This window comes from Passer domesticus, chromosome 8, assembly GCF_036417665.1.
Source record: "Passer domesticus isolate bPasDom1 chromosome 8, bPasDom1.hap1, whole genome shotgun sequence".
Classification (NCBI taxonomy): domain Eukaryota; kingdom Metazoa; phylum Chordata; class Aves; order Passeriformes; family Passeridae; genus Passer; species Passer domesticus.
Window position 1 is genome coordinate 52,184,493 of NC_087481.1, and position 26,495 is coordinate 52,210,987.

Here is a 26,495-nt window from a genome sequence, read left to right on the forward strand (position 1 = left end):
ATTTATTTTCATTACAATTGCTAGATATGAGGGAATATTGCTTTAATGACCTGTCACAAAATCTGTTCCTCCCAGCAGCTATTTTTAAAGCTCGGGAATTAATTACAACTCTTGGTTACCTCAGTCATATGCAACCAAGACTTTTGGTTCCTCATCCACTTCTACACATCAGTTGGCAAGAATCTGAATGCCTCTGCTCACAACAGCAGCCAAGAGTTTGCTCCTAGTTATTACAAACATTTTTAGAATACTCCCTATTTCAGATTCTCTTCCAATAGTGAAAGCTTCAAGAACTCCAGTGGAAATACAAATGTTTATCAAGATTGGCAAAAAACTTGTTTAAAAAATGAATTCTTTTCTCAAATATTGTTTTGCAAGGAGTAAAAATCCATCATAGATGTTCCCATGTTTTGGCTAAACACCCATTGTAGCCAAAATGAAGATGTTTAATATTACTTTCTCTCTTCAGCAGGTCTGTACCTCAGATGCAATATTGATGCAATTTAATTAAGAGTTTTTAGGCTAAAACTGCCTCCAGCCTGGACTGTCTGCTACACAAAGAAGTTTATTCCATTTGAAGCCCTCCATACAGATATATTCTTAGGCTAGTCTGAAGACCAAATTAGTATTTTTGTGAATTATTTTTATTTATCTAGTTGAAATGAGATAGCTCTGCTGCCCTCCCCTCCCTATGTAACAGCATAGTCTGTCATGTATTTACCAAAAGTGAAAATACAATTTGAAGAAAAAATACTTTTTTATCAATGAGCACTGCCTGGCTGTGCTCAGGAAGAGGATCTGAGCCAGCTTGGCACTGACTTTGCTGGAGCTGGGACCAGATTACTTCCAGAGGTCCTTTCCATTCTAAATTACTGACTCCACTCAAACAGATACCTTGTCCAGATACCATTTTAATCTTCTTTTGGACTATATATACATTTATAAAGAAATGCTTGGAATCAAGCCAATTTTTCTCCTGAATGTTTCTGATCATACAACCACATATTTCCTGGGAGTTTCTCAAACCTGTAAATAACGTACATTAATCAGGCACTTTAAAGATTCCACACTAGCTAAATATTCACAGCTACTTTACTCCCATGAGCTGGCTTTGCTGGTAGTGTTATTCTTGCCCTATTGCCTCTGCTCTGTTTGTGCAGCAGAACTGGTGCAGGTATTTATCACTGCACATGGTGTCCTGCACCAAGCTGGCAGTCACTGTTTGCTCCTCCTCACTGCTGTGCACAGACACTGATTTCAGCTCGGGCCAGCCGTGTGCTCTTGGGGCAGAACTCCCCATGGTCTCCACCCCCTGTGCTTGGATTTGCATTAGGAAATGTTCCTGCACCTGGAACACACCAAGTGCATTTCCTGCAGAGGAAGCTGTGGCAGCAGTGGTGCTGCTAATGCTAATCCTGATGTACATGTCCAAAGAGAACTTGATCTCCAGTCTATACAAAAGTCTTGAACCTACAAATAGACTAATTGCCATATTGGTGCATTTCTAGAACAGACTGTACAGCTCAAACAGAGTTGGACTCCACATTTCACAGAAATATCATGTGTCTGAAGTGAAGTTTGTGACTGAAGCAAGTTATTTGTTGTACACTTAACTAGCCAAATGAAATCCTACTGTAAATGTGCACCTGATTTAAACCAGTGGAAATCACTGGTTTGAAAGAGGGAGATTTACAGTGGAGATGAGCCACATGTTTGGTTGCATTAGAAGTTCTGAACACTGTAATCCTATGGTCCCTTCACATGTAGCTCACATTGTTATGTAAAGTGATTGTTTTCAGTTTACAAGCTGCTGTACAAACTATTTCTCATATATTCCCACAGATGTATGATTTAACTACTGTGGAACCTAGAAACAGATTTCTGCAATTGCCCTCTAAGCATCAACTTTGTTATTTCTTGACTCTGCTGATGAACTTCGGGTGAGTCAATGCCAGTTTCTCAAGGGTCACTTATTGTATTTGCAAGTAGCTACTTTTTTTTAATGCATGGTCAACTTGTTATCCATCAGACTTCCATATATATTCAACGGAAGTAGAGCAATTGATGTTTTTTACTATATATATATAGATAGAGAGAGAGCGTATGTATTATACACACAACTTATACATAAAAAGTGCACGTGCATATTTATAATATATATACTTTTAGATGGCTTTTACAATTAAAAAAACCAACAAACAAAACACACAAAAATATTTCTGCATATCTGGCTCAGGTTTCTAAGGAATTAGGCTTCTTCTCTTTCCTTCAGCCAAGGAAAACCTAAAGCTTTGATTAATATCAAATGGATCTGAGGGTGCACAGACATGATATTTGTTCCAAATTAAGCATCTAAAAATGGAAAGAGATGACACAAGAATAGATCTGAATGACTTTTGGTTAAAGTATCTGTGAAGACACTCATAGTTCATAAATTCTATTTATCTCACCCAAACTCTGACAGAGACAGCCTTTTACCAGATGGCATTAAGGGAAATGCTCCATCTCCTAATGATTATTTACTCCTGATCACTTCTGATCTGCAGGTGGCCTTTGCAGAGCATCACTCTGCTCCCTCTAACCTTAATACACCAGGTGACCTTTTAGTCATTTCATTTGTATGACGGGAATTGGCAATTCCAGGTTTGATCCCCAAGGCTTTTCCAGGACAATTGCTGCACTGCCCACTCACATTATTCTCTTATTGCTCTCTGCCACCATTACAGAGCTCTGGAAGAACATGCAGTGCACTTCTCTGGGGAAATTTTTGCTTATAAATTTTTTTTTAAATTATGGAAACCATTGGTCACCAATAAGAATCCCTTATCTTGCACTGATAATTATCTTAATATTTACTTTTGCCCACAAAGTGAGATTCCACTCCTGCTATTCTACAGACATAGAACAGCCACAGTAACAGGTAATGCAGTAACCATAGATAACTGTATAAATATACCACTGTTCTCATTCACTCTGTGTGGCATCCATGTCTTGAGCTCCACCAGACCTAAAAGAGACTTGTAAGACTGAGACAAACACCTAATTTCTGGTTCAGCTTGTGATTGAAGAGGGAGAAAGAAAGAAAAAAGATAAACAGTTGATTTGAGATAATGTTCAGTTAAATAATTACATTCTAGGAAAGCAAGATGTGACACATGTAACAACACTGCATTACCCTGAGTTCAAGAATCTGAACTACTTAAAGCATTTGACTTCATAAAAACAGTTACAATACATTAGACTGTACTCAGAATAAGGAATTCCTCCCACAAAATTAAAGGCTTTCTTTGCAGTCACTCAGCACATTTTATACGTGTATTTTGACACTCAAACCATAAAATTTAAAATGACTAGACATCAACTATTTGTGGTGCATGAAAATTCATTTCTATCCCATTGAAGGGCATCAAATACCTGTGTTAAAGAATGGTAGGTTTACTAGTTAAATAATTAATATAAATAATTACTTTACAGTTATTAATTAGGATATTTTTTTAAATCTCCATTCCAAATTTCTTCCTGGTATGCAACCTGATGATACTTTTTAAGCTAACGTAATTGTTAATTTAGCCAGTGTAAGCAAAAAATAAGAATCAGAATCAAGCAGCTGAGATTTTCTGTATGATCTTCCCAGTAGTTATTAAGCACTCCAAGTCCATAAACAGGTGAGATATTTATACTTGGAAGCAAGGACAATATCAGATTCCTGAAGGGCAGAAGTTAACATCAGCTGTTCTGTGACAACTACAAGCACTTGCCTATCCTTTGACAATCTGCAGAAACTCCAACGTAATTTTCTCTTCCTTAACTGCAAGATGAACTTCCAGATGATGAACTGCTCGTGGCAGTAACGCTCAGACAAATTCCCACTGAGCAACCTGCAGTCAGAAAAGAACAACTCTGCAACTCTGTCATGTCAAACCTGCACACATCTCACAGATGTTGGGAGACAACTGGTTTTAGGAGAGTTTGTGAGCACCAAGTGCCACTACCTTGTTATTTCTTAACAAGATTTTTACTCACTGCCACGGGCCCCTTTCCCACAGCTTTGTACGCAGTCTCAGGCTTTCTCTCTGGAAAACATTTCTGTTCAGTAATTACACATGCAAGCACAGACTCCCCTTCTTCATTATTTTGGGATACATAACTATTCACCAGTGGAAGGAAAACAGCTGTCAACCTGCCCATCTTGATGAGATCTTGATTTGGTAGGGAAACATTGCAACATCACTAAAATCCATACACATGAGTAAATTAGCTCCAGTTACTACCTCCTTTGTAAGAGCAGATCCCAGCCTTTCAAACTGAAAGAAAAACTACGTTAGGAAAAGGCAAACCATTACAAGGTTATCAGAGAAAATATATTTTAAAATTAAACCGGAAAGCTAAAGAGGAAAACAAACTACAAACCAATGAGAATAGAACTAGCTTATTTTTCCACAGGTGGCTGTAGACATCTGTGTTTAACCAAGTCCCTTCCCTTCCGCTTCAGCCATGTGAGGCAGCCTCCAAGCTGCCAGCTCATCTGGCTGTGTAACTTTGCAATAGGATGTAATAAAATAATTGAAAAAGTCATTCCAGAAATACTGAATTACCCAGGAACCACTCTGTGTACTCTGGTCAATAAAACACTCTTATCTCTCTTACAATAAGCCATACTGTTTATACAAACACAGTTAGCATTCATGCATCAGCCATCTATTTACTTAGCAAGATCAGCTATCACTGTAAATCAATTTCTTTGCAAATGAGAAAGACAGCTGCTGTAAAACCTACTTAAAACTCTTTACTGCATTCAATATTTGGACCTTTTACAGAACAGGCAATAAGAACAGGGAAAAAAAAAGGAATCATCAGCACCACACCAGGTGGGACTCTGAAACAGTCTTCAGTTTTATAAGCATTTCTAAGGAAGAGCTATAATTTACTGTTTACTTAATAGTTACATTAAGTAAACAGTAAATTATACCTTTAAATATTAACCAGTACATTAAAAGTATGACAAGAAAAGCTTACAATGAGAGTCAAACTGCGTACCATCAGGATGATACATAAAATAGTCAACTGAAAGGTAACTCACAGAATCTGTAGTACAGGTTGGCTAATCCATGAGTAAAAACACAGAAAAAATGGGTTTCTTTTCAGATCAGCTGTGTAAAAAACAGAACAGAACTAATCCTGAGTAAGCCTGAAGTTTCATCTAGCTTTTGTCCTGGAACAGTCAAACAGAAAAGTCTTACTAAGGACAATTCACACAACATAACAACTAAAAGGCTGGAGCCTCTTTCATGACTCTGATGAATCAGGAGGCCACTGCCACATTTTCAGAGGTCAATGCCTTGCAAAATATCAGCTTGGAAAACCTCAGCTGGATAGACAGTATCACCAATGGCATCTGAATACAACTTGGCTACAAAATCTAATGGAGGTTTCAGCTGGAATTAGGTGGCATCAAATCAAACTTCTTTCACTATGCAAGACAAGTAGCAGAAGAGCTCCTCCTAAATCCAAGGACCAGGAATCAGCCTTACTGGCAACTCAGAGTAAGAGCTAGGGATGGGGAAGTGCAAGAACACAGAGAGCACTAAGCATTGCTCAGCACAGCTTCTTCTCACTCAAGTTATTTTATCCATTAATCTTTTCATCTACTATTTTAAATTTGAAACTCAGCAAGTCAGATTTGTTGCATGCAGTCAACGACTGTAGGACTCCAGGGAAAATCATAATGTCAAATTTGGACATAGGGAGAAAAAGGTGCAGGGAAGGGAAGCCCCAGGCTTGGATGCACATTCTGTTCCAGGTCAGGCTGCGACTGGAATAATGGCATTGAGCTCTAAAAACTGTCTGAATATACACTGAAATAAACCCCTCTGTCAGTGGGGTTTTGGTGGGGTTTTTTTAATGTTCATATTCAACAGTTTCTAAGTAATAAAGAACTACAGTGCATTTTCACAGAAGGTTGTTCATTAAACCACAGTAAAGCTTTCTGAAGCCCCAAGTCAAAAAGCTTAAATGTTTAGGATGAAACTGAAAAAATCCTGATGGCCTTCAAGTTTATTTGAAAGACAGATTACAGAATATTATGTAAGGCACAAATCTCAGAACTATTCCCCATTGTATTTACAAATATTACCAAGTTTTACAAGATCATGAATTTTCATAAAAAGTGACATTTTCAAAAAGCTTTTCTTGCTTTAATCCTTCTTCTTTCTTTTGATAGGATTAAATGCTGAAATGGCAGGCTGTTAAATAAGCACAGTGAAATGCCAACTGTGAGGCATTTAACTCCATGTATTCACAAATTAACATTTCACAGTTGCTTTAAATTTTGACATTATAGTTCAGTACCTTCAGGCAACTCATTTCAGAAGGTACTGGATTTGATTTACATTATTTTTCATTTTACATTCATGTGTTATGGTACTGGGATACCTTGAAGTTTCCCTTAATCCCCGATAAAGGACATTTAGTTTTATGAAAAGCTGAGAAATATTACTCTTTTTTTTTACAGTGCAAGATTGAAAGATGGTGTTACAGGTCCTCCCCTTGAGTTACTCCAGTCCTGATCACAATGCTCAGAATGAACTGGAGAAAACATCAAGCAGTATTCATAAAAAAGCACTGGGATGCTAATTCTTTAATTCTTTCTATTATTAGATTACTTCAGGAGATATTTGTGTGCTTCTGAGAAAACAGCTGCAAGAGTGAATCCTATGGGCTACCAGACGTGGCATTTGAGATGGAAATTTTTACTTTGCAGAATATGAAATGCAGTTTCAGTTCTGCTAAAGTTAATATTTATAGAAGGGATTTCAAAAATCATAATGAAAAACCCTACCAACAATAAAAAAGCCCAAAGACTTACTGCCTGCAGAAATAAGAAATTGTGCAGAAATATGAACCTGTGGCTATTCTTACAGTACCACCTCAGACAACACAGTTCACACCAGAGCTTAAAGGTGTTCTCTCAAATTTTTCTTGGGTTATGTAACTTATTTCATGATCAATAATGGTTCTCTTGTGCTCCTGAATTTCTATAAAAAAGACTTTAAGAGAAAATTTGGAACAAATATATTTTTAGTGTGCAGTGGAGAACCTCTCCACATTACTTTGGATTTTTACAACCAATAAAAAGCACAAGCCACTTACAGTTTACATATGTATAAGATTATCAGAAGATACCAATCTCTTTGCAATAGTTTCTACAATTTCTAGAAAACTACTTAATCTTTATCAGAAAAATCAGTATGTAGACAAAAGAAACATGACTACAAAGATTTGTAGAGCAGTTCATAAGAAACAAGATTCTCAGCTCAATACAACTGCACTTTGGAGTCATTCTTCTCTACAGAGCTGGATCCAGAGAAAAGCACCAGCATCTACAGAGCAGTCAATTCACTTACAAAGCTACCTCAGGTCTCTGCTACTCATACTTCATCTCCATCCTTCTGCCAGTTCTACAGAAAGCAGACTATTTTCCCTTTCTAAATAAAGAAATTTTGATTTTTGATGAAAAATCATGCTGTTCTTTCACAACACTACACAGGAAGTGCTGGTACAAGAGTCTGACTAAGGGTAGAGAGGGCCCAGGGTTCACTCTGAACAGATGTGCTCCAAGGGAAAATAGAACAATTCTTTTTGTTTGTAGAAATCAACCTGGTACTGCTGACTGGCAGTCCAGTGGACACACGCATCCACATTTATGACATAGCACCACTTCATATCTACAAGCACATCTCTCATGATTTAGAGATATCTCTTTATTTAACACCGAACACCTGTCTGGCACTCCAAGGCTGCTAATGCTAATTACTGCATCCTAGCCATACATCACTTTTACATAGCAATGCACTGATTAACCTAATTCCAGCAGCATATACTACTAATTAAGGTATTTAAGGAAGTTTACATGTTTCACATGGGAATGTGCCAAATCACTCTCTGAAGTCTTACTCCTGTTTCAGATTTGACAAACATAAGCCTGAGACACCTTTGTATTGTAACAGACACTTCAATAATGCTCCAGATATATTCAATAACACAGACTCTTTTTGAAAAAATCAATTGTGACATCTACTAATGTTCCATAAATTCTGGGATCAGATTAAAGTCTTGCCAAAATTCATTACAAAGTATTAAACCTGTCTAATCTTTTATCACTACTACTAACACAATAAAAAGAATGAAAATGTCAGGAAGTATAGAAAGTTATGAGAATTTTCCTCAGGAACATTGTAGAACACAGTCTGAATCAGGGGATGTATTGTCATGCCTTTTTGAGGCTTGTATAAATTAGACCCTGTGAAACCAGAATGTACCTTTTACTTTTCACTACAACTTTGTCTGCTATTTCTCTTTTGTAGTTTCTGATGTTGTTATTCATTCTAACTTCATCTTGAGTAAATATTGCACATGTGAGCATTACAATAAGGATTTAATATAAAAAAGATATTAAGTATTGCCATCAGCTGCCTCATGGTTAATATTGCATTAGAGCTAATAATAATTACTAAGGACAGAAGTAAACTTTTTGTTTGGAAAAATAATTTTTTCATTATAACTTACTATTTAACTAGTCATACAGTTAATATTTCTGAAAATAACAAAATTCCAGTGCTAAATGTGTAAGCAACACTTCATATTTTGTTGAGGGCCTTTGAAAATACCATTACCACTCAGTGAGATGTCCTAACGTTTTTTAACTTATCATGCAAATTTAACCAGGTTTCCAAAGGAAAAGAGATTTCCATGATTTTGCTACATCTGTTGAATATAAACTGAGAACCAAAAAGTAGTTTTGCAAGTTTCAGTTTCCACAGTGTCCCATATTGAGATTTCAAAAGCAGGATCTTTAAACCAGGCCACCATTCCAGGGGCCTCAAGTTCAAGGTGGTTGGGCACAGTGAATTCTCCAGAGCCAGCTGAGCTCGAGATGCAGCACCCCAAACTAAGGAGTCTCTGCTCCGGCAGTGTTTGAACCCACTGAATGAAGGACTGCACCACAAATGCACAGAAAGCCCTCCATACATTGCAGGCCAGATTTCCAAAAACTCAGGACAGTTTTACAAACTGCCATTTCATTTAAAAACCTGCCATTTCACTTTAGACACTGACACAGAAGATGAGTTTTTGAGAGCCTCTCCGTGAGTACTTTTCCATAGTTTTAAAAGAAGCCATTCCACCCTCACTCCTTTACTCCTACTGCCATCTGCTGTCACAAACACACCAGTGCCACAGTGTCTGCAGGGCGTTTATTCCTCTTGTGTGTAGAAGAATGTGTTGTAACACTGCTACTCAACCTCTAAAAATAATCACATGCTAATTTGTCTAGAGGAGTGGTAAATCAATGCAGTGCCACCTCACTGACACAGCACCAACCCTGCAGATCCATGCATGGTTTCATCCACAGCTGCTGCTCAGCAATTCTCCCTTTTTGGCAAAACATAATATACAGTAAGCTGAAAACAAGTATCACAGCATTTGTTACAAGGATTTTAGACCCAATGCAAAGTGGAATTTAATGGTAGAAAACTGAATGAGATGTTGAAATTCTGGATTCTTGCTGCTCCAGTGGAAAATGATTCTGGTCTCCAAACACATCTCCAGTCAGATGTAACAAAAGCCAAGGCTTAAGTTCTTAAGTTAGTGGCACTCAGCAGAGGGTAAAATTCAGGACAGGGATTTTTGTTCCAGTGATTTCTTTACATGAAACCAACTGTTAACACGAAGGCTTTTTAAACCTTTAGGGGGTTTCTTCAATAAGCACACTACTTAATGCTCAGCACAAGTCCAATTCAATTTGATTACTAACACAATATCCCTCTAATGTAAAACTGAAAGGCTGTTTCATACATCACACCTCTTCTTTGAAGAAACAGAAAAAGGTCATTCTCACCCTCACAAAAAGAAAGAAATCTGCAGGCTGTATGCTGCTGAACTCCTGTTATCAAGTGCAATAATTAGTAAACACTACCTTACAATACTGGCCAGGCAAAGACAGGTGAATCTTACTCACTGCTTTCTAAACACTGCCCCACCCAAATATAACAGGACTATAAAATGTGTATTTTCCACTATTTGTTTTAAAGCAGCTGGACAGCTGGCAGTATATTCAAACCAGGTAGAGTTTTAAACACAGTTGTGAAACCTGAACGTGATGTTATCCATACATGGTAATTTGCCAGTGGAGTAAAAAGTAAATAACTGGTCTACTATGTTTTGGGTTTGTTTTTTTCTGTTATGTCACCATCTGATTGCCTAAAGACAAACTTTCTAGACAGTGTATCAAGTGCATAAGACAAAGTGCAATATGCAAAGATGACACCCTTTTTTTTTTACCGTTTTAATAGAACTTCTTGATTTTTCTTCCCAAACATTACTGCTCAGCTCCAATGTGCAATGAACATTTGTTTCTCTTTCATAGGATCCAAACACCAGTAACCTGAAATAGAAAAGCCTGTGGTAAGAACTGTAATACCATTACATATATCCCAGATACCACATTAAACTCCCTGTTCTTCATCTATACACTATTATTACTTCTACATATGCATTATGTGCATATATAGAAGTCCAGAGAGAACAGATTGCAAAGGCAGAGCCTTACACCAAAGGAAAGACACTGCCACCCTCTAGTGGAAGAACTCCAAAAATATAAAAAAATAACAGAATTTTTAGCTAAGGTGGGGTTTTTTTTGAGTTGATTTTTTTTTTGGGGGGGGGTTGGTTGGTTGGTTTGTTTTTAAATAAAGTGTTCAATTGGCATTTCCCCATAAAGAGCTTTTGTTTTATTTTAAGAAGAGCAACAATAGCCACCAGAGTCTTCCACTTTAGCCCTAAATATCACAATGTGAAGCTCTTTTTGCTTTAAGAGAGTGCTACTGGACACTAAAGTCAGTTTACTGCTGCTTATATTGGTATTTCACTAAACTGGAATCCTCTTATCTATGATTTTTTTAACATTTATAACAAACAGTAGTTCTTAATGCATGATGCCCTATTCCAGAAGGCTACAAAGCTTTTCAGACAGATACTAGTACTTGAAAAGAAAAACACAAACCAGACTATAAACTTTAGGTTATAGAACAGCAATCAAGTTATTCACAGCTTATCTTACAGCAGCTGGAAGCAGATAAGTATTTTGGAATAAAAACTTCAACAAATCTTACTCATTCAAAAGAGCTGTTAGATTTTAATTCCCCCCTAAACTTTCTATACACATTTGACAAGAACAGTTTCCAAGCTTTCATCCCAAGTATCTTATTTGTGATTGTGATGTGTTATACAACTCTTAAGACGATACAGACAAAAGCTGTCAGGAAAACATGTCAATTTTCTCTGTTTATCTTGACACTGTTAAATAATGTTTCTAGGTTAAATATTTATAATCAATAAGTGCCGCATCTTTCAGATGTGGAGATTTGTAGTAAACATCTTTTGAAAATTAAGTAAAGCTATTGAAGACACTTTCACCAATAATCACAACTGGTAAAATTAAGACAACCCAAGGGTAAACACTTCTCTGACTGTGACAGCTCTCAAACTTCTGCTCACTTAGACACACTCTCTTAGGGAATTTTTCAAGGGCATTTATGGCCCCTCTAAAATATCAGCCCAGGAGCTGTATCAGCCCATTTTGCTGTACTGGATAGAAAAACAAGCATATGAGTTAGCTCAAAAGAGGAACAGAACAATTTTTAGCCAGAATTGCAATATAAGCCACAAGCAAAACAAAGAGCCATGTTGAGATTTCACCTTACAGCAGGTTAATAGCACCTGGTGTAAGGTGAACAAACACATCACAAGGCAGCCAAACTACACATTTAAATTTTAAAGAGCTCATCATGATGGAAGTTTGGAGCTCAATTTCCCATTTCAGAAAGACAAAGGCAAAATTTTAACTTCTGCTACACTAAGAAAAGTTTTGTTTGAACAGTATCTCCATGAATATGCAAAGAAAGGTGCTGCACCTGTAAGACAGCTGCACATAAAAAATGACATTATTATATATGTCTATATATTAACTCTATATTCTACAGATTGAAAAGTGCCCACTTTGTGGCACAGTTTTGGAAGTGTATTCTTGCCTAATAAAATCAGAGTTTATTACCTTTGTTACTTTGTTCCCAGTGTTTCATGATTAAAAAGAAACAAAGCCAAAATGTAACAGTGTTGCTTTGCTTTTCCCTTTTTCTTAAAAGTTTTAAGATAATGACAGATAACAGCATGTTTGCAACAATTAAGTTCTTTGAGGACATTGCACTTTTTGAAAACTTGGGTTTTTTGTACAGGTCAGAAAAAGACTTGCCAGATATGTTCCTTATTATTTCTTTACACCAAAGTTCCCATACTTTCATTAATTTATGAGTAAATTTAATTTTTTTTTTCAATAGCATGACAGCAGAAAATTGCTATGGTCAAGCCTGCAATTAGAAAAGAAGTGTTGAAAGTGCAAGTATTTGGTCATGTGAAGAGTATAATTTAATTAAAACCAAGCCATTTATAACACAGAAAAAGTTGGCTAAACATTTTACCACTGTGGTTTCATTACTGAGGTCCAGACTTAAATGGGAGAAGCAGCAGAACTCTATTACCTGACTAGATGAAAGAATTCTTCCAAATTTTGTAGAGAAGTCAAAGATCATCTACTGTACTGAGAAAACATAAAACCTTCTGGGGCACTGAGCAAAACTGAAAACCACACAGAAATTAAAGTGATCCTTCACTGTGGAATGAGAATGAGAGAATGCTCAGGTCCCTGTGGCAGATGTAAGTGCAAAAGCCCTGGATGTCAGCACACAGTGCTGCACTGGGAATTAGCCCAGCCAAACTTCACACCACTCACAGAGGACTGATGAAAAAGGGAAATTTGACTACTGTTACTTTTGTGCATATAGCGTGTTTCTTCTTTCACTTCCAAAATTCTCTATTTCTCTTTCTCCCTTATCAATATCTTCAGATGCAAATTAAACAAGAGTATTTACTCACTGAGGGACTCTATGGACAGCAGTTGTAGCTGGTTAGTTCAAAAAAAGAATGGGACAACTGGAAGATCTGAGGAATTACTGTGGGTCCAACAGTCAGACATCTTGGCTGAAAAGTGTCTGTTGAGACAATTTCCAAGTGTGTGTTGAAAAATTCCAAGCTGCATAAAACACTTGGATTATGTCAGACCTGACAAATCAGCAACTGCATCCTCTCCCAGCCATCTGATAAGCATCTGTGACAGCTGAAAACACAGAGTTCAGAATGATGTCAGACTGAGCAATCTGAGTTCTCAGTGCAAAGAAACTCAAGAGTTGATGCTGCACAGTGTCTCAGATTCAGGAAACACAACATTTAAAGATTACTTCCCAAACCAACAACTGTACACAGTGCAAGGTGGTCATTTTGGCCCTCATAATAAAAACAAATGCACCACTGGGCTGAAACTGGAAAATTGCTCTGAAGAGAGATCAGAGTCCTCTTACTCAGTACAGTCAAAGGGAAAATGCTCCTGGTGGCCAAGGAATGCAGACAGTTATTTAGTATCCATGGATCATCCACAGAAAATACCACAAAGATAGGAAGACAGGTAAGCAGGAATTTTATCACAAAAAACATGACCACTGCCACTACAGAACCCTTAGAAGCAGAAGAATATCTTCAGGAAATCCTGACCACTGATAAACCACATTAGTACAGCAAATACAGCTCAAATGTTGTACAGTGCTACAGAAAAAAAAAAGTGCAAAGAGGAGTTGATATGGGAATACAAGCAATGAAAAGAACAGGTTAAAAAAGAGTCTTTCTGCAAAGCAGTACAGTTCATGAAGAGTAGAACTGCACATGACTAGATCAAAGCCTTTAGCACTACTTGGATAAGATCTAACATAAACCAAGAGGCCTGACAAAAAACTCCCAACAAACCAAGAGCCCACACACCTTTTCTCCAGCTTTGAAGCGAATAATATTCTCTTCAATGAATGAAGGAAATAGATTTTATTTCTTTCCATTATTTACTCAAGACCAAGGCAGTAAATAATGCCTTATAAAAGTGATTTGGATTTATCTAAGTAAGACTAAGTGAAACGTTTATTTCCCTTTGCTTACATAATACAGTAATGTAATTCCAACACTTATACTGTCCTGGAAAGAGACCCATAATTTGGTGCGGCAGAAAAGCAAACCAAGCAAGTAAGAGGAGGCACAGATTACCTTGTACCCAGGCAAAATTCAGAAAGGCAAAGGCTTGCCCTCACACAAACCCAAAGTGCCTCGAGAAAGTAACTGCAAATTTCATTTGTTCATTTCTACTTCAAGAAAAGTACATTTTGTGGTTAGAGTGCAATCATAACACCAAAGCTGCCACTTTGCCAATCAGAACTTCCCTACAACTGTAATTACTACAAACTGAGGAAACACAGGCCCTTGCTTAGTCAAGAATGAGCAAAAGTGCACAAAAATATACCTTGTACATTCAATTAATGTGACCCTCAGTCGACCTTCTGTCAACAGAACATCCTGTATACAGAGGTCTCGATCTTCATATTCATCAGCTGGCGATACTTGACAAGGAAAAAATGGCTTGAACCTGAAAAATATAGAAGAAACTTCTCTTAATTCACACTACACAACATGAACATACAAAAATATAAAAAAAATAACAGGACAATAATGAGTCTTTAACACTCTTTGAAAAGATAAATACTGCCATTCATTGATCAAAAGGAATGAGTAGGAGCTACTAAAGCTTTCTGAATGCAGCAGACTGGACAATACAAACAAAAATTGCTTCACAGAACAGACTGAGTAACATTTACTAGCACAGATAATTTTTAGGAAGTGGAAGCTGGTAAAAAAATCACACGGTATTTTTATGATTGCAAACATGATTTAACACAAGAGTCCTATTGTAGTAAATATCTTACCAGGTCTTTATCTGCATAAACATCACAGCATAGAAAGATGAAAACATGCTATGACCACAAAGCTTAAATTTTTATGACAGTACTGTTGGTGCACCCTAATGAACCGTTCACTTTAGTTACACAGATTGATTCTTCTCTTACTTTGTAAAAAACTTTAAGTGGCTCTTCTTAGCCACTCTTCTTGAATAAAAATAAAGATACAGGTATTCTAAATATTTGCCCTTGAGCTTTATTTCCCTCACTGCAGCATGTGATTCACAGGAAAAGCAGTTCATGTTCAAGATAACTCTGCAAAACATTAACTATCTCACCACATAATTCTCTTTCTTTGATTAGAAAATGCTGAGTTATAAATACCAATTTGGTTTTTAAGTGATAGTGCTCTGGTGTTGGACACAGCCCTGATCTGAGGGAGGGAAGGAGGGGGAGAGGCTGCACAGCTGCAGCCCCATCACATGGCTGACACACACAGGCAATCCCAACAGCAAGGGCCATAACCCTGCACAAAGAATGATATCACAGCATCTGTGCTGCAGTTTTTGAAAAAAAAAAAAAAAAATCAAAACCCTCTTAGAGGGTATTCCTTCTTTCTGTCTTTATTTATTGCTCTCATTTCCCGGCACTGCCTTGTGCCTTGGTTTCCATCCTGTGTCACTGATGCAGCCTCCCAGCAACTATTTGTGTGGAGACTCACAAATAGCAGGAAAGGAGCAGCAGAGGCTGCAGCATGGCTCTGCCATTTCATGAGAAAGAACTCTTTCATAAGCACTGTTTGCTCAACCATCAGAGGCATCTGCTTGTCACATTCGGAGATCACAGTATGTTCAGGAAACAGTCACATGGAGCTGAACTGAAGAGTTTCAGAAACTCAAATAAATAATTAAGCATCCTTTAACTGTCAGCACACACATTGGGAGGGAGCTCCATGCTCTGATTCCAGACACTTTGGTTCTGTACGAGCAACAGGCTCGTACAGAGCCATGAGAAAGTAATTTCTTTTGTTCTCTTTGTGAATAAACACAACTCAACACTCCAGCCATTTTCCTGAAATCCAATTCAACTTCTAACTTTAATTTGGTTCCAAGTTTCTCTCTCATTAACTCCTTCCTACAGAAAACCATTTTGAAATATGTCACATAAAAATACTCAGTTTTAAATACTTTTTTAAAAAGTCTTGTGCATGAAAAATATGAGGCTATTAAATCACTCTGGCCTCGGTTTAGGTTTATGAGTATACCACAAACAACTAACTCAAGATATGCCTAGTTCAAGTACTGACTGATCTGGCAGTTTACTCAAAATCTTCCTTTATAGTTCGTGCATTACTAATGTAATAGCAAGCATCACAAGAGTAGGGAAAAAACCACCAAGATGACTTCACTGTTTCGATTCTGCATGACTTGGTACCACTTCAGGGCCTGTCACCTCCCCACCCAGAATCACCTCACATTTCTCACTTTAAGCATGAGCACGGGAACCCTGCTCCTGTTAGGAATGATTTTATCCCCTCAAAATACAAACTTAGCTCAGATTTTGTCATGCAGAAAAGGAAGAGTTAGACAAGCACACTGGAAAATAAGTTTTGAGTGAATAGGTACTTGTAGGTTTGAGCATTTTTAAGCCTTAATAAACTGCTTTTCAGTTAGTACCAGCAACTGCCAATACTCCTTCTCCCAAATCTGTTACAAAGATGGTTTTCCATGGGAGTATCAAACTAAGAACAACCATTCTGAGCTTCAGTGACTTACTGAAACAAGATTTCAGAGGATTCAGTAAGTTACCATTAGCTCTCCCAACTTCTGCAAATACCATGCTTAAAAGTGTTGGTATTTCAGAGGTCTTTTGCTGATGTATGCACACATCCTGCAGGCCATTTACCAGAACACAAACTCGCACAAACCTATTTTATACACTAAAAGTAAGAACAGAAAAGCCATATAACAGACTGAAACATTCCAGTAAGGATGCACACATATCCACCTACACATTTAAACTAAAAACATCCTCAAGTGACTTCAGAACAGTGTTAGTACAACACACACTGCAAGCTTTTGCTGCAGCACAGAATAATGAAACAATCCCCAGAAAAAGCTATTTTCATTGCTGGATTAAGACAATGTTCATTTTCATTTTGATTTCTATTTTCAAAATCCTTTTTAAAAATTTATATAACAATGAATTAAAGAGGAACTAATTCTAAAATACCAATACAATTATATACATTAATATATAAAACACTTCGCAGTGCATGGGGGACTTGTGCAGCACTACTTAAATTTTCTATAAATACAGGATTAAAAGGCAGTCTCAACATCATGTTTAATTTCCAACAAGCACTTACATTCACATTCTTATCACAACTAATTTGCAAAATCATTAGCAAAAAAAAGGCACACATCACCTATTTGCATTGGCACTAGCAATGTACAAAGAGCTGAGTATCTCACATTAAATGCATTTTTAATGTTTTAGTGCTGCTCTGGAGCCTTCCAAATTTATATCATAGCACTTAGCTATTTAATTTACAAAGAGTTTGCGCATTTCCAAAATTAAACATTGGACAAATTACTATTTCCTGTAGATATCAATTACATACTAGGGAATTGAACAGTTGTCAGAATATTTAAGTACAAGACAACACTATTTATGTGGAAAGACTCTCTCACTGGGAGTTGGTGAACTAATACAGACCCAGATGGGGACGCTGGTAACAGGGTGGGGCCATTCCCTCGTGGTGTAAAACCACACACAGGAAATCCATGCTCCCAACAGGTCGGGAATCACAGGATCTCCCATCTTTTTCCCCATGGTAGGAAAAGTCTGTGGACTTCCCCACCTTTTAAAAGCCGGGCACACCTTCTTACAGAGCCATCACCCCTCTCGTGTTTGGCAGGACTGCAGCAGGCCAGCAATGGATGCTCTCCCTGCAGAAAGTCTTTAGAAGTGCTTTATATTAAATGCTTATAGTGCCTTTTCAACGAGTTTTTATATTACCAGTGTCCCTCCACAAACTCACCTTATTTGTCCAAAGGTCTAAAATTCAGACAGCACACTCTTAAGAAAAAGCTAGCTAAAAGCTAAAACTTGGCATTAATATGAAGAGGAATATCCATCAATCACAATTCATGTGACATTTTAACAAGTGAAAAAACCCCAACCCTACAGAAAAAATATTTAAAAGACGCTGTGCATAGTGAGTGTTTCTTAACAAATATTGCAAGATACAAACAGCAAAAATTCCTCCTTCACACGAGGAATTAGTCAGATGATTATACTGAAAGTAATTAAGATAAAGTTACTGAATTAATATATAGGATTAAAGGTAGACACTAAAATAGCACAACACTAAGCTCTTCCATATACAAAGCACAGCAAAACTGTTTCCAGCCACTGCAGGCAGTGTCTCCTTGACGTGAAGGACTTCCACACTCCCTTCATGCCAGACTTCAGACTCACTTCAGTGGCTCACTTGCTCTTCAGTGACTCACTCCCTCTCACCACCACCTCCCTCAAAGTCTAGATCAAAAGCGTATCCAGAAAAACCCTGAGTACATCAAGCATCTTCCCTTCATTTTGAGCACTTTCAGCCCTGGAATGGGGAGAATTCTCCCTTCCAGCTGGCAGTTCTGGGAGGCAGAACTCATCTACTTGGAATAAGTCTGGATTTGGTGATTTAATTTTAAAGATGTCTGACCTACATTTCCTTTAATTTAAATTCACTATTCTGTGATGATTGTTTTTTGGTCCTTTAGCCAACTTTTAACAGAAAAGAGGACAGAAGTATTTTGTACCTTAGTTTAATTAACCTAATCCCCAGATTAACTGCTTGCCTCAGTACCTACTTAACAAAATTTTTAGTTGTATAAGGAAATCTATTGAGAACTAAAATAAAATCAATTTATCTGGTATGATAACCATATGCTTCTCTGTCTGCTCATTGCACCAGTTAAGACTATCCAGAATCACAGTTAAAAAACCAACAATTGTTCAGAGCTAAACAGAGAAAAAAAGAAAATTCAAAAGTTCTCAGTATTCCATCTTGGAGAAGTAGAAATGGTTTCATTTCTAAGTGCAGAAGGAGGTGGGATCTTGTAGAGCTTTCACTAAGTGAGAATATTTTTCTAGAATAAGTTATAGGAAATGTTTTAAATTCGTCTCTGGTTTTATAAAGGAAGTCTGGTATGTAAAACAGTGTTTAAAATTACTGAATATCAGTTTAAGACCACATTAAACACTGGTAGAATCCCAGCCCTACTCTATTGACATAAAGATTAAACGTTTTCAGGTTTGGGAATTTTGAAGTTACATTAACTGAACGTTTGAATTTTATAAAGAGCAAAAAAGATTTTAAACCTCAGAAGAATCAATCAATCAAAAATGCAAGCATCTTCAGCATAAAGCAACTTGGAATGCATTGCAAGTCTTAATTTTCATCTAGAATGTTAAGCAAAATTCTATCACAATCTTACCAGAAACTGTGTTTAGAAGATTCCAATTTTGCAAGTCCTACTGTATGTGAAGATTCTTTTATCTAAAATACTGTTGAAAGAATAACTGCTGGATTTATTTTCAGTTTGGGGATTAATCAAAAGGTTCAACTAACTACACAAGAGAATTGAGTAATTTTTAGCTTGTGTTTTTCACCTGAGTCACAGAAACACAAGTCAGGTACTAGAAAAGCATGGAAATTTCAAAGAGGGATTGAGACTAGATATTTTGAGATATAAAGAAGTCCTCTATTCTTACACAGCATGTAATTTAAGGTGAAGTTTTACTTCTACAAAAATTCTAAAATATTACAATCCACTTCTAAAATTACATTATCACCTTAGTAAGATTTTAAAAGTGCTTATCAGCTAACATTCACTTGTCAGGTATTATAATATAAACAGCTTATATCATTCTTCACACTGAAGATATAAAATGAGGTTTATTCTTATTCTGAACAAAAAAAATAGTAGCAGTACTGGTTTCTCTATAGATCTTGTTATAGGTTTACAAAAGCAATTCTCCAGCTTCCACTAATTTCTCAAGGAATAATCAGTATTCACACTCAGGGACTTCAACTATTCAAATTACTGTCGATTTCTATAACAAATAAGATTAATTTCAGCTTTACTCACAGCCATGAAAATCTGACTTACAAGCAGCCTGAAAAAACCACTGCAATAAGATGGTGTTTATTTTCTAGGAAGTTTTATGGTAAACTGCAAATCAGATCTAGTAATCCACCCACTGTCTTACAGGATATTCTGCCACACACATGTAGGAGGCTCATACACACAAGGTCTCAATATATGAACAGTCCCTTTTTTTTTTAACCAAGACCTCAAAAGAAAAAAAAAAAAGGATTTTACTAGTCTTTTTTTCTTCAAAGAAGCTTCACACATTTCCAGATTCTTAAAATAGTCTTTTTTTTTTTTCTCAGCAATTCTGAGGTATATCTTGTATCACACATTTGAGACACGATACTTCCCTAACTTCAATTTCTTCTTGACTTCCACAAGAACAAATAAAGGAATAAATGCAAACAGTCTAGTAGCTTCTTCAAAAAAGATAATAGATTTTTTTTTCTTGCTTATATGACAGAAATTACAAATATAACATGGACAGTCTTAATGATATGATTTTACTGCCTGTATTGAAATAGCCACGGGTAAAAAAAATCTATCCAAAATTTCTTTCTAATCATCACAAACCAGATCAACTTGACCATATGCATATTCTTTATTTCATGAACACTTCCCAAATTCTGAATTCCAAAAAAACTGAAACAGCTTTCTTAACTCAATGTAGTCAATGTCTGTTTGATCCCTACGTTTTTAGGTTCTGTTGATTCAAATTAAGGGATGAAAATCCCACTGTAATTCAGACAGGATGAAGACAAGATTTCCCTGTCTAACCAAAAAGCCTGAATTGCTGTGGCTTTGCTCAAAATGGGACAGAAAATACAGAATGTGCTTATGTTCACATAGAGCTGAAAGAGAAGTAGGTGTGGTTTAGCAATCAGCTTTTAGGCATTCAAGGAAAACAGCAGCAGGAAAAAAATAACCAAAAATAAAAAGCACACACACACAAAAAGCAAATAAAACCCAAGCCACGCTGAAACTCTACCTTCAGCCAGCTGGATTAGAGGTTGGTCCCAGTGACTGAGGCAAACATTTGCTTTTGCTCACTTCAGCAGAATGTCCTCCCATGAGGAAGTCTCGAGTGTCTACAAACATCACCTGTCTGCAATCCTGGTTAGACAAAAAGATGATGATGTTCTATGAGGATGTTTTATGAGAAGTCTAAGCTCTGAACATGACTCACTCGTTGAGCTGAAGAGTTTTAATCCTTTGCTCTAAACCCTAGCCTATATCCATGTGAAATACAGTGACATCTCTTAGGCTGCTTAGACAGAAAACAACTGTCTCACTGCTGAAAGCAGTCCCTGACAGCTGTAAACCAAAAGTGAAGAAACATTTGTATCTGCTGTAAATTCTAGGCAAGAGAGCTTCCCAAGGTTTATCCTCACCCCTCCAGTTAGTTTTAAAAAGGCTCAAACTGCAGAAGCTTCTCCTCAATCCACATTTATCAAGTCACTTCTGACAAGACAGAAGATGCTCCAGTTCCCAGCCTGGGAGCTCAGGCTTAGCAGTAGCATTTCCAAAGCTGAGATGACTGACAGCTCACCCTGAAGCTGGAATGCACCCAGCTCAAGGACTGCAGTGGTGGGGAGGGCACAGACGGACACAGGGACACACCATGGCCATGCACTTGCCAGCTGTCCCCCAAGCAAAGATGACACCACAGGCAAGTCACAGCATTTTATTAATAGACCCACACTGTAAACAGGATCAAGTAACACAGGAGCTCAGTCTGGACATGGCCTGTGGCACCACTGGTGACAATCAAACACAGGAAGGGTTTGGGAGGTTAATTAACAGGAAGGATTCCTGCACTTTCCAAATCCTGCATCACTCATGGCACGTTACAACTTGTGATTACATTTGATAGAAGCAGCTGCTCAAATTATGAATTTGGATACTTTCTCTAATTTGCCCTTCATTCAGAGGAACAGAAAAAAAATCTGAGTTTTTGTAGAATTGTTTTAGAACAATACCACTGCCTAACACTGCTGTTCCCACCCTACCTCCCTTTCTAATTCACTGGGCTCTTTTCTTGGAAACATTAGGCTTGTTTTGTTTCTTCTAACATATTTCATCAAGTTTTGTTAGCAACTATGCGGTTATTCTTTAAAAAAAAAAAAGGCAAAAAAACCCCCACACAACTGTTGAAGTTTTTGGAGTAATTTCCCCTGGTTAATTACTTAGGAAGTATTCACCAAGCCAGATCATTCAGAGGTGATCCAAACACTACCAGGAACCCTGGTGCCATGCCACACCAGACTGGGATCTTCCATTTCTACTCTTCCTATTTAAGCTCAGGAAAACAGGAAACAAGCTTTAATCAAGATTTAAACCATTTACTACACAAGTCACATTCATGAAAAAATCCATTTTAATTTTTACTACTCAATGGCTACCACATATAAAACTTATGTGACAGGATATTTTTCACAGGTTTAAGTATAATTTAAAGCATTTTACATACGTGGTAGTAGCTACTACCAGTATTACCATCTTCACTTCACTGGCAAACACCACATAATCTTGTACTTAATGCCATTACAAAAGTATATTTCAATATTTGTACACATTCCCTTCTGAGTGAGTATTTTTCATAGCAATGTTGCCATTGACACTGACACAGGAAAATATCCTGCTTAGCATTAGGTCTCAGTAAAAAAAGTCAGGAACAAAGTACGTGAGTGTTATGATTTCCATTAGATATCACCAGATGATTTCTAAAAGACAAAGTAAGAAATGTTTCCAAATTTACATCTCAAAGTGTCCCTGTAAGTTTTTCAGCCAGAAAAACAAAAAAAAAACTGCTAAAAAATTAATTCCCAAGTGATTATCCTAATTTAATTTTATGCTAGTCATATCTGGCAATTAATTACTGCCTTTGAGTGTGTGTAACAGCCTGATTAACTATCAGTGGCTGATCACTGTAATACACTCTATTACAGCTTTATGACATCTGGGAAGCCTTCAAAAATGTGTGAACTCTATTGCTGCAGTAGAATTCCTCATGAAACAGCTTTAATGGAGGAGACACTGCTGCTCACAGGCCATTCTGCTGAGCTCCAGCAGCACTGAACAGCACAATTAAGATGTTATGAAGGTAAGTTGTACCCAACAGCTTTAAGGCTAAAATGAAGTAGAGCAGTTACTAGGAAAAAAAAAAAAAAAACAAAAAACAAACCAAGCAGCTCTCCAGAGCCCAGTTCAGGGCTGAACATAATTTCTGTGAGTTTTTTACCTCACAAAACTTAATGTTTTCCTTCTTTCTTTTATTCTCTGCTACACCCAGCATCTCCTGGCAGTTTGCAGAGCTGTGTTTGACCACAGACAGGTCTAAAACACAGCCAGCCTCCAGCTGGGTCCTACAGGAAACATTCCTGAGAGGACCTGACTCAGGCAGGGCCCCACAAGGGTAGGAGTCCTTCCAGAAGGAAGGCTGTGCTTAGGGAATCAGATGTACCCAAATGGCTTTGGGCAGGTGCAGGAATCTTCATCATCACATTGAATCATTGCTTGTTTTCTGGATGAAAGGATGGTTTGAGATCATCGTGCAGTTTTTCGTAAGCTCCACAATTTAGGGATTTTAACAGACTGGGGTAACACAAATTATCTATTAATGTAATCTACCCATGTGGGTTGCTAAAGTCTCTCCATAGTCAGTTTAGAAAATAAAGCTTATTAATTCTAGAAGAAGCGTTACAAGTAAAGTCCTTTACTCCAAAGAAAAAAAATAGTATCAAGAATACACAAACGTTGAAACAGTTTTAAATCAAACAAGTGTGAACATGAACTGCAAACACAGGAGCACATTGGGTGACTTTAGGCCATCTCTGCAGGAATGCAGAACGAGCAGTTTCCCACAGAAAGCCAGAACATGAAAGGACCAGCTCCAACAGTGAATCCAGCAGCGTGAGGCTGAGCTTCACCAGCACTGCACTGCTCCACCCACTAAAACCCACTGTCCTTACCCAGGCTGCTCTTAGGAGCTTTCTGATCAAGTGCCATTTGCCAATACAAGATTAACTGTTTCATGCATTTAATAGATATAAATAGGTTTGACAAAAAAGCCTCCTACATTTTTATATCCAATGAGCTACCGAGAGCTGTACAAGCTACAGATCTTCACAGGTAAATTCTGTGCCCCTTTCCTTGAATGACTCTCGTTCAGGAAAACCCAGTGTTCAGTGCCATGTGACAAGTGGGAGACATTAACCATACTATCACAGAGTCTAAAAATCATAATTCAGCCTGCAGAAGGTGGTCCAGAACAGCCCAATTGCAGAGCCTGAACACACCTGTCTGCTGCAGCAGACAGGCTCAGAACCTGCCCACACATTTCTTAGAATCTACACATTTCTTAGGTGCCTACAGTTCTATAAAGCGATTGATTCCTATACGATCTCTATTTTGAAATAAGTTACCCTTAAAAAAATAAACACTACTACAGCTTATTTCATATTTATTTAAATGCATTGAAAGCAGCACGAATTAGGACAACTGAATAAAAAGATCCATATTTGAGTTCCTTGAGCAGCATGATCAGTTCAAGGGCAGAGTGCAGATGAACAGAAATGTGGTCTCAATGCTGGTGCATGCAAAACACCATCAAATACTAAATAAATCTCAGCAGATTTTTCAGAGTCCTTATTCACCATCCACATGAAAGCTCACTGCAGGACAAAGATCAAGTAACTTCTAATACAAACCAGCAAAGGATTAAACAAGGTAATTCTCTTTACAGTATTATTGTACAGTGTTTTATATACTGGTGCAAGGAAGAAAAGTTGGAGGAGGTTCTATGTTCATGTCAGAACAATTATGCCTATTGGATTTCTACCTGCAGCAAAGGCAGATACTAATGACCAAAACATATTCCGTTATCCATCACTCCCTCCAACTGAGATTTTCTCTTTGCCCCACATCTCTGGTCTCCCAATTTGTTCACTAATCCATCTCAAGTCAGTGATGTGCTAATTCCTCACCCTTGTAGGTAAGAATATAAAATATGAGATTTGTTGACTAAGCACAGAAAAAGGCTCACTCTTAAGCTGAAAAGAATGCCACCTGCATGCTGGGAAATGTCTGGTATGTAGTTGGTCACCCATTCCTTCTGACTTTACTATGAACAAGTTTCAAACTGGCATTCTTTCAGAACTCAATCTTTCCAGTATAAAAACTCATGAACTGCTGGGGCTGGGGAAGATGGCTAAAAATGTCTCAAAGCCCTTAGAACCAATGGATTTGAAGTTGCTAGCTACATAAGATTTACATACAGCCATCGTACCATATAATTTCATACAATCTTAACAAACTTGTACTTAGTAACCCGCCAGAAATTATGTGTGCCTGAGATGGAGCCCTCCCAAGAAGAAACAGTAAAAAGCTCTGCACCACCAGAATCTTCCTTCTACATGTAGCACCCTTGGGAAAAAAAAAAAAAAAAAAAGAAAATAATTGCTGTCCAGAGGTTTGCTTGTGTTCATGGTGTGTCAGGTTGCCCACAGACCCATTTATCCAATTCCTGTAAGACAAAGCAAAGCTGCTTGTGCACTATTAAGATAATCTTCCAAGCATGGAACTACTGACTACAGACAGATCTACTGAGTAAAATTATCCCCACTTTTCCATGAGCAGCATAGTCTGTGCTGGCATCATTCAGGGCAGTCTGAAAATCACTGTGCTGCTTTGCCATCAATTTCTGTACAGCAGAAAAGGACTCAGATCCTGGAGGTTTTTTAATGCTTTTGTACGGTAGATGATTTTTGTACCTAAAATAGGCATAGCATTAAAAACCCCAATAAACAGAACCAACAAACAAAGCACCCTTCTTTCCTATCTGCAGCAGTAGGAATGAGAACTTCAAACAGGAGCATTTTACAGCTTTAACATGGGAGAGATTCCTATCAACTACAGTAGAAATCCACTTAAAAAAAAAACCCTCCCTTTGCAGCAGCTACAGAGAAAGGTCTCTGAAGCAAAGACATGATCACAGTCCCAAAACCTGATTATTTCTGGTACTCCTGCCTCATCATATGAATAATACATACTTTTTTTATTTTATACTTTTTCCAATACCTCAATTTCCTCATTATGAAGTAATTTCTATTGTAAAACACATTTCAAATCAATAGCTGTTTACATTACTCCTAGACTTAAGTTTTGCCAAAAATAAGAAACTACTATGTAACTCTCAAATTGCATTCTATAATGGTAAATAAAAATAGGCTTGTCTAATTGTTCTTCCCAGAGAAATTCAATATAGCCCCAGCTTCCAAATAAAGCATAAAACTATTAAACATGCCTAAATATATTGCAAAGATCAGTTCTAAGGATAATTTATGTTGAAAGTGGCCAGAGGAGATAATCTAAACACCCAATACAGAAATGGTAGAAGCAATGCTTTATGAGAATATTTACAAAGTAAAGAAAGTTATCCCCCTCTGTGGTAACATGCATT

General features: G+C 37.3%; 1 protein-coding gene and 1 long non-coding RNA gene across 2 annotated transcripts in view; both read right to left on the reverse strand.

The window, feature by feature from the left end:
- The window catches only part of PDZD8 (PDZ domain containing 8), a 52,489-nt gene that overhangs the window by 20,634 nt on the left and 5,360 nt on the right, over nucleotides 1-26,495 (reverse strand). The window contains exons 2-3 of the mRNA XM_064431428.1: nucleotides 14,450-14,572; nucleotides 10,339-10,441 (exon numbers count right to left, since the gene is read on the reverse strand). Coding sequence (XP_064287498.1) covers nucleotides 10,339-10,441; nucleotides 14,450-14,572 — 226 coding nt within the window. The remainder of the gene's footprint in view (nucleotides 1-10,338; nucleotides 10,442-14,449; nucleotides 14,573-26,495) is intronic.
- On the reverse strand, nucleotides 2,807-10,332 carry LOC135306856 (uncharacterized). Its single transcript, XR_010367608.1, has 2 exons — nucleotides 4,024-10,332; nucleotides 2,807-3,878 (listed from the first exon to the last, which is right to left on the reverse strand). It is a non-coding gene; the product is annotated as an uncharacterized LOC135306856 (long non-coding RNA).